The following is a 9,488-nucleotide window of genomic DNA, read 5'->3' on the forward strand; positions in this document are numbered from 1 at the left end:
TAGAGCTTGGCCACTTGTGGTCTATGGGGAGGGGAGATCCAAGTCAGGGCCCCCACGTTACCTCTCTTCAGGATTGCATTATCCACCTGGATCCAGGCTTTATGGGGAGAGTTCTGGCACCACTCAACCAGTCTTTGAAGTGATATGGCTCTCTGGTAAATACGTAGGTCTGGAATTCCCAAACCACCACCGTTGCGGGGGAGAAACATTGTTCTCCTATTGATTCTCGGCTTCGTGTCTCTCCATACATACGATTCTATCGCTGATTGGATTTGGTGGACAATGTGGGATGCTGCAGCCGAGGGAATAGTCTGCATAATATAAAGCACTCGCGGGAGCACGTTCATTTTAACCACTCCAGTGCGGCCCAGCCAGGAGATAGTTTTATTTCTCCAGTTCGATAGATCCCTGATTATTTCGTCTCTGACAGATTTATAGTTCAAATCTACTATCTCCTTTAGTGTAGGTACTAGAAGTATGCCCAGGTATTTGAGTTTACCGTGAGCGACTTTTAATGGACATTCGTCCTCTATGGCTCTAAACTCGTTCGGGGGGACTGTGATATTCATAATTTCAGATTTCAGGGGGTTCAATAGGAAATTTGACACCCTCCCATATGCAGAGAACTCTTCCACCGCCACCCCTAAAGAGTGTTCCGGGTCTGAAATTAAAAGAAGAACATCATCGGCGTACATGGCGAGCTTATGCTCGGAGCCTTCCACCTTGATTCCCCTGATCTCAGTGTTTGTTCGGATCTTAATTGCCAGGATTTCGATCGTGAGAACGAATAGTAGAGGGGACAAGGGACACCCTTGTCTGGTCCCGTTTCCAATCGTGAAGGCATCAGAGAGAGTGCCATTTACCCTTACTCTAGCATTAGGGGATGAGTACAGAGACATTATCCTGTTCACAAGCTTAGGACCAAAACCGAATTTAATTAGAGTTTGGTAGATAAATGACCAGCTAACCCGGTCAAATGCTTTCTCAGCATCTGTTGAAACCAGGGCTAGTGGTACCTTATTATTATGAGCATATGTGATCATCTGGAGGACCTTGAGGGTGTTATCCCTCGCCTCTCGTCTTGGGACAAAACCCACCTGATCCGGGGAGACTGAGGGAGATATTTGTTGAGACGGTTGGCTATTGTTCTGGCTAATATTTTAACGTCCAGGTTGAGCAACGATATAGGTCTATAATTCTCTGGTCTGGAGTCTGGTTTGCCCGGCTTGGGGATCACAGTGATGTGAGCCTCTAACATCGATCGAGGCAGCAACGGGGAGTCTGAAAGTGCATTGAAGAGATTTAACATTTCTGGGGCTAATATGTCCCTGAAACTTTATAATATTTGGCTCCGAAGCCATCTGGTCCCGGGCTTTTGCCAGTTGTCATATCTTTGATAGCCTGTTTAATTTCCTCCATGGTAAATGGAGCTTCTTAAAGTGCCCCTGTTTTTAATAGTATTTTTAAAAAAGGGGCTTTCATTCATCAAAGTTTACGTTCACTTTCATACATCAAAATTGACATTTCACTGTTTTCTTCAAAAACTTACCTTTTAATCCTGAATGCTGCTCCAGCGATTCCCCCGGCCGCCGGAAGCCTCTGCAGACGTCAGAAATGACGAATTAGGCTTCCTCCAATCACAGCTTCACCCCCTGGGGGAATCTTGGCCTGATGCAACGCTGTGATTGGAGGAAGCCGGATTCGTCATTTTGGACCCGTGAAGACGGCTTGCGATGGGCGGAGGAAGTGCTGGAGTGGCTGCCAGGATTAAAAGGTAAGTTTTTGAAGAAAACAGTGAAATGTCAATTTTGATGAATTAAAGTGCCCTTGTTTTTAATAGGTTTATTAAAAACCGGGCACTAATTCATCAAAATGGACCTTCACTTTAAGGGCTTAGAAATTAGCAAATGAGCCTACCTAGGTTTAGCTTTCAACTAAGAATACCAAGAGAACAAAGCACATTTGATGATAAAAGTAAATTGGACAGTTGTTTAAATTACATGCTCTATCTGAATCATAAAAGTTTAATTTGGACTTTACTGTCCCTTTAACTTCTTATTGGTGAATATAACGGACTGGGAGTCATAACCAGCAAATCTGAAATTTGACCAGTTTCTTACTTTGTGTTTTTTATGCTTTGAATAAAAGTAATAATTCACTCAAAGAAGGATCAAGCGTGCTGCAGTTTTAACGGTTCTATAGGGAAAATACAATTATCTACACATAAAATCCACCTTTACTATATAGACATTGAAATGTTGTACAACTGGGAAACACAAATAATTAATTTGCATATTACAGATTTCACTGCAACAAAGTCTTGAAAATGTATGCAAGGTTAATCAGTTTCTCCCTAAAGGTAAAGTAAAGTCAAAATTGAACTTTCATGGTTTAGATAAACTGTGCAATAAAAAAATAAAAAAACCCTCTAATTACTTCAATATCAAATATGATCTTCCTTTTGGTATCCTTTGTTAAAGCACTCTATGGCAGCAATGTTGGCAACAATACTGTTATAGAGTTCTTGAGATGTATGCATGCTTCTGAATTGCTATGAACCTACCTAGGTTTGCTCTTCAACAGAGGATAGCAAGAGAATGATGAAAATAATAGAATTAAATTTGTACATTTTTTTAAACTGCATGAAAGTTTACATTTTGACTTTTCTGTCCCTTTAAATAATATTTATTTTCATATGTATTTTCTCATATTGTATATTTAAGTGCCAAAAATACATGTAGGTACATGGGCTGAAAGTAATCTTAGCTAAACATTTAGGTACATGGGCTTTTTTATTCAGAGACAGCACGTGGTATACAAGTATTGTATATACACAACTCAGCAGAGTTTAATAACTGAACACATCAGTAAGAAGGATTACAAACGATATATTCTTACCATGGGCTTCTAGTCCAGCTCCTTGACCCAACGCATTTTCATAAGACTAAAAATGTAAATATAAAAATGTTTAAGTCTGTGAAGCGACATGAAACACAAATTCTCTCTTTCATGGTTCATATAGAGCATAAAATGTAAACCATTTTTCAAGTTACTTCTATTAAAGTTTTTTCATTCTCTTTTTATATTACTGGGAGCAAGCTGAACACATTGAGTGAGCAAATGACAAGAGGCATACATGTACAGCTACCAATCAGCAGCTAGCTCACAGTAGTGAATAGCTGCTCTAGAGCCTACCTTGGTATGCTTTTCAACAAAGAATATTAACAGAACAAAAACAAATGAGATAATAGAAGTACATTGTAAATGTTTTGACAAATAACATTCTCTATCTCAACCATGAAAGTTTAATTTTGACTTTACTGTCCCTTTAATTGACATAATATACCCAGCAATTAAACAATTATGAATTATTAAAAAAGGTGTTTGTTTTAAAGGGAAAGTAAACATTTTCCTGCAATTGTTTAAACGTCCCCTCCAGAATCAGGTTTTATGTTTTTATATTTTTGCTTCCTTAGAGTTGTGTTGTCAGCTCATTCCAGAGGAAAAAAAAAAAAGGGACGTTCCAGTCTAAATTCAGATGCACACCGGAGCATTTCCATTTTGAAAAGAAGCATTTTTGCAATATACATATTTTAGCAAAAACGCTTCTAATAAAAGCTATTCCTGTTTCAAGATTGTACTTAAAGGGACATAAAACCCAAATTTTTCTTTCATTATTCAGATACAACATACAGTTTTTAAACAACTTTCCCATTTACTTCTATTAAAGGGACAGTCAACCCAAAAAATAATATAACTTATTTAGATAATGTATTTAACGATTTGTACAGCAAACTGTAGCCACATTTTCTTTGTTCTCTAGTCATGCTTTGTTGAAAAGCAGGAAGGTAAGTTCAGGAATATGTACGTCTACAGCAATATATGGCAGCAGTTTTGCAACAATGTTATCATTAGCAAGAACACTAGACGACAGCACAATTTCCTGTGATGTAGACCTTTAGGCATGTGCACGCTACCTACCTAGGTATCTCTTCAGCAAAGAATAACATGAAAATGAAGAAATTTTTTATAAAAGAAGTAAATTGGAAACTTTTTAAAATTTCTATTCTCCATCGGAAACATAAAACAAACAATTTGTGTCCGATGTCCCTTTAAGTATGCTCCGTGCAACAGCATTTTAAACACAGCACTTGTCCAGAGAGCCTAAGATGCTTGTATCATCTGTATTGCTATATCATCTGTATATTCAATTTGCACAATTATTGACGAGGCAAGACCCACTGGCTCTCTGAGCAACTGCAGTATTTAAAATGCTGGTGCAATAAGAATATCTAGCTATGCTTCACATGCATGTACAGAGAAAAATGCTAACACAAACAGTGATAACTTTTACTAGAAGCATTTTGCCAACATATGTGTACTGTAAATGTTTCTATCCAAAGATGTAATTCATATCTGTGCATTTCAATTTTGACTGGAATGTCCCTTTAAATCTGTGAAATGAATACGGCAGCACAGCCAAATCAGATGCCATACTGTCTTGCCCTAAAAACTTTCATAGAGTGTTCCTGGTTGCAAAGTCAAGTTGAAATGAACAGAAAATCTCAAGCACTGTGCAAAAATAAATGATCAGTGTGAGGGCAGCTATTAGACAAAGGTAGATGAACTCATGGGGAGAAAAACTATATTTTGCACATTCATTATTTTTCACTCTCCATGCCACCTATAATTTCTTTATTTTACAACACATTTAATGTCTACTATGCAGTTTACCCCAAGGCCAGCTTATTGCACGTGCACACACACTTGAAAAAAATATATAGCTTTATGACTTGGATTCAAAGATCTTTCAGTCTTGGTGGAGGGGCAAATATTTAATTCCTTTGAACACAGCACATCCAAAAAATCTACATGCTGATAGGTTTGCAAATAATGTACAGTATTTTACAACATCTTAGGCACTGCAGGGTCATAATAATTTCCATGTAGTTATAAGAGATATGATATAGGAAAACACAATATATGCTTACCTGATAAATTTATTTCTCTAGTGGTGTATCCAGACCACGGATCATCGATTACTTATGGGATATTCTCATTCCCAACAGGAAGTTGCAAGAGGACCCACAGCAAAGCTGTTATATAGCTCCTCCCCTTCCTACCATATCCAGTCATTCGACCGAAAACAAGCAGAGAAAGGAGAAACCATAGGGTGCAGTGGTGACTGTAGTTTAAATTTAAAAATAACCTGCCTTAAAATGACAGGGCGGGCCGTGGACTGGATACACCACTAGAGAAATAAATTTATCAGGTAAGCATAAATTGTGTTTTCTCTAGTAAGGTGTATCCAGTCCACGGATCATCCATTACTTATGGGATACCAATACCAAAGCTAAAGTACACGGATGAAGGGAGGGACAAGGCAGGAACTTAAATGGAAGGTACCACTGCCTGTAAAACCTCTCCCAAAAATAGCCTCCGAAGAAGCAAAAGTATCAAATTTGTAAAATTTTGAAAAAGTATGAAGCGAAGACCAAGTCGCCGCCTTGCAAATCTGTTCAACAGAGGCCTCATTTTTAAAGGCCCAGGTGGAAGCCACAGCTCTAGTAGAATGAGCTGTAATCCTTTCAGGGGGCTGCTGTCCAGCAGTCTCATAGGCTAAGCGTATTATGCTTCATAGCCAAAAAGAAAGAGAGGTTGCCGAAGCCTTTTGACCTGTCCTCTGACCAGAGTAAACAACAAACAAAGCAGATGTTTGTCGAAAATCCTTAGTAGCTTGTAAGTAAAACTTTAAAGCACGAACCACGTCCAAATTGTGTAATAGACGTTCCTTCTTCGAAGAAGGATTAGGACACAAGGATGGAACAACAATCTCTTGATTGATATTCTTGTTAGATACCACCTTAGGTAAAAACCCAGCTTTGATACGCAGGACTACCTTATCAGAATGAAAAATTAGATAAGGAGAAGCACATTGTAAGGCAGATAACTCAGAGACTCTACAAGCCGAGGAAATAGCTACCAAAAAAAGGACTTTCCAAGATAAAAGTTTTATATCAATGGAATGAAGAGGTTCAAACGGGACTCCTTGAAGAACCTTAAGAACCAAATTTAAGCTCCATGGTGGAGCAACTGGTTTAAACACAGGCTTGATTCTGACTAAAGCCTGACAAAATGCCTGAACGTCTGGAACATCTGCCAGACGCTTGTGCAAAAGAATAGACAGAGCAGAAATCTGTCCCTTTAAGGAACTAGCTGACTAACCTTTTTCCAAGCCTTCTTGGAGAAAGGATAATATCCTAGGAATCCTGACCTTACTCCATGAGTAGCCCTTGGATTCACACCAATAAAGATATTTACGCCATATTTTATGATAAATTTTCCTGGTGACAGGCTTTCGTGCCTGTATTAAGGTATCAATGACTGACTCGGAGAAGCCACGCTTTGATAAAATCAAGCGTTCAATCTCCATGCAGTCAGTCTCAGAGAAATTAGATTTGGATGGAGGAAAGGACCCTGAAGTAGAAGGTCCTGTCTCAGAGGCAGAGTCCATGGTGGAAAGGATGACATGTCCACTAGGTCTGCATACCAGGTCCTGCATGGCCACGCAGGCGCTATCAAAATCACCGATGCTCTCTCCTGCTTGATCTTGGCAATCAGTCGAGGGAGCAGAGGAAACGGTGGAAACACATAAGCCAGGTTGAAAGACCAGGGCGCTGCTAGAGCATCTATCAGCGTCGCCCTGGGGTCCCTGGACCTGGATCCGTAACAAGGAAGCTTGGCATTCTGTCGAGATGCCATGAGATCCAGTTCTGGTTTGCCCCAGCGATGAATCACTTGTGCAAACACCTCCGGATGGAGTTCCCACTCCCCCGGATGAAAAGTCTGTAGACTTAGAAAATCCGCCTCCCAGTTCTCTACACCTGGGATATGGATAGCTGATAGATGGCAGGAGTGAAACTCCGCCCAACGAATTATCTTTGAGACTTCTAACATCGCTTGGGAACTTCTTGTTCCCCCTTGATGGTTGATGTAAGCCACAGTCGTGATGTTGTCCGACTGAAATCTGATGTACCTCAGAGTTGCTAACTGAGGCCAAGCCTGAAGAGCCTTGAATATCGCTCTTAGTTCCAGAATATTTATTGGAAGGAGAGACTCCTCCTGAGTCCACAATCCCTGAGCCTTCAGGGAGTTCCAGACTGCACCCCAACCTAGAAGGCTGGCATCTGTTGTTACAATCGTCCAATCTGGCCTGCGAAAGGTCATACCTTTGGACAGATGGACCCGAGATAGCCACCAGAGGAGAGAATCCCTGGTCTCTTGGTCCAGATTCAGTTGAGGGGACAAATCTGTGTAATCCCCGTTCCACTGACTGAGCATGCATAGTTGCAGCGGTCTGAGATGTAAGCGTGCAAACGGCACTATGTCCATTGCCGCTACCATTAAGCCGATTACTTCCATACACTGAACCACTGAAGGGTGCGGAATGGAATGAAGAACACGGCAGGAATTTAGAAGCTTTGATAACCTGGACTCCGTCAGGTAAATTTTCATTTCTACAGAATCTATCAGAGTCCCTAGAAAGGAAACTCTTGTGAGTGGGGATAGAGAACTCTTTTCCTCGTTCACTTTCCACCCATGCGACCTCAGAAATCCCAGTACTACGTCCGTATGAGACTTGGCAATTTGGAAATTTGACGCCTGTATCAGGATGTCGTCTAAATAAGGTGCTACTGCTATGTCCCGCGGCCTTAGGACCGCTAGAAGCGACCCTAGAACCTTTGTAAAAATTCTTGGGGCTGTAGCTAACCCAAAGGGAAGAGCTACAAACTGGTAATGCCTGTCTAGAAAGGCAAACCTGAGAAACCGATGATGATCTTTGTGTATCGGAATCTTTGTGTATCGGTCATATATTGACCCTCCTGGATCATAGGCAGGATGGTACGGATAGTTTCCATCTTGAATGATGGAACCCTGAGGAATTTGTTTAAGATCTTTAGATCCAAAATTGGTCTGAATGTTCCCTCTTTTTTGGGAACCACAAACAGATTTGAGTAAAAACCCTGTCCTTGTTCCTCTTTTGGAACTGGATGGATCACTCCCATAACTAGGAGGTCTCGCACACAGTGTAAGAGAATGCCTCTCTCTTTATCTGGTTTGCAGATAATTGTGAAAGTTGAAATCTCCCTTTTGGGGGAGAAGCTTTGAAGTCCAGAAGATATCCCTGGGATATAATTTCCAACGCCCAGGGATCCTGAACATCTCTTGCCCACGCCTGGGCGAAGAGTGAAAGTCTGCCCCCCACTAGATCCGTTACCGGATAGGGGGCCGTTCCTTCATGCTGTCTTGGAGGCAGCAGCAGTTTTTTTAGCCTGCTTACCTTTGTTCCAGGTCTGGTTTGGCTTCCAGACCGGTTTGGATTGAGCAACAGTTCCCTCTTGTCTTGCACTAGAGGAGGTTGATGCCGCACCTGCCTTGAAGTTTCGAAAGGCACGAAAATTAGACTGTTTGGCCCTGGATTTGGACCTGTCCTGAGGAAGGGCATGACCTTTTCCTCCAGTGATATCAGCAATGATCTCCTTCAAACCAGGCCCGAATAAGGTCTGCCCCTTGAAGGGAATGTTAAGCAGCTTAGATTTGGAAGTCACGTCAGCTGACCATGATTTAAGCCATAGCGCTCTGCGCGCCTGTATAGCAAAACCAGAATTCTTAGCCGTTAGTTTAGTCAAATGAACAATGGCATCAGAAACAAAAGAATTGGCTAGCTTAAGTGCCCTAAGTTTGCCAAGTATGTCATCCAATGGAGTCGCTACCTGTAAGGCCTCTTCTAGAGACTCAAACCAGAACGCCACAGCAGCAGTGACAGGGGCAATGCATGCAAGGGGCTGAAGGATATAAAAATATTTTCTTAAGGTAACCTTCTAATTTTTTGTCCATTGGATCTGAAAAAGCACAACTGTCCTCGACAGGGATAGTAGTCCGCTTTGCTAAAGTAGAAACTGCTCCCTCCACCTTAGGGACTGTCTGCCATAAGTCCCGTGTGGTGGCGTCTATACGAAACATTTTTCTAAAAATTGGAGGTGGAGAGAACGGCACACCTGGTCTATCCCATTCCTTATTAATAATTTCTGTAAACCTTTTAGGTATTGGAAAAACATCAGTACACACCGGCACTGCAAAGTATTTATCCAGTCTACACAATTTCTCTGGCACTGCAATTGTGTCACAGTCATTCAGAGCAGCTAAAACCTCCTTTAGTAACACACGGAGGTGTTCAAGCTTAAATTTAAATGTAGAAACATCAGAATCAGGTACTCTGCCTGAGTCAGAAACATCACCCACAGACTGAAGTTCTCCTTCTTCAGCTTCAGCATATTGTGAGGCAGTATCAGACATGGATCTTAAAGCGTCAGTATGCTCTGCATTTCGTCTAACTCCAGAGCTATCTCGCTTACCTCTAAATTCAGGTAGTCTGGCTAATACCGCTGACAGGGTATTATCCATGACTGCCGCCATGTCTTGTAAAG

At 41.2% G+C, this 9,488-nt stretch overlaps 1 protein-coding gene across 1 annotated transcript in view; it reads right to left on the reverse strand.

Moving 5' to 3' along the window:
- The window catches only part of PGGT1B (protein geranylgeranyltransferase type I subunit beta), a 61,452-nt gene that overhangs the window by 18,917 nt on the left and 33,047 nt on the right, over nucleotides 1–9,488 (reverse strand). Inside the window, exon 6 of the mRNA XM_053701565.1 lies at nucleotides 2,899–2,944. Coding sequence (XP_053557540.1) covers nucleotides 2,899–2,944 — 46 coding nt within the window. The remainder of the gene's footprint in view (nucleotides 1–2,898; nucleotides 2,945–9,488) is intronic.

Source organism: Bombina bombina, chromosome 2 (assembly GCF_027579735.1).
Source record: "Bombina bombina isolate aBomBom1 chromosome 2, aBomBom1.pri, whole genome shotgun sequence".
In the NCBI taxonomy this organism is placed as follows: Eukaryota; Metazoa; Chordata; class Amphibia; order Anura; family Bombinatoridae; genus Bombina; species Bombina bombina.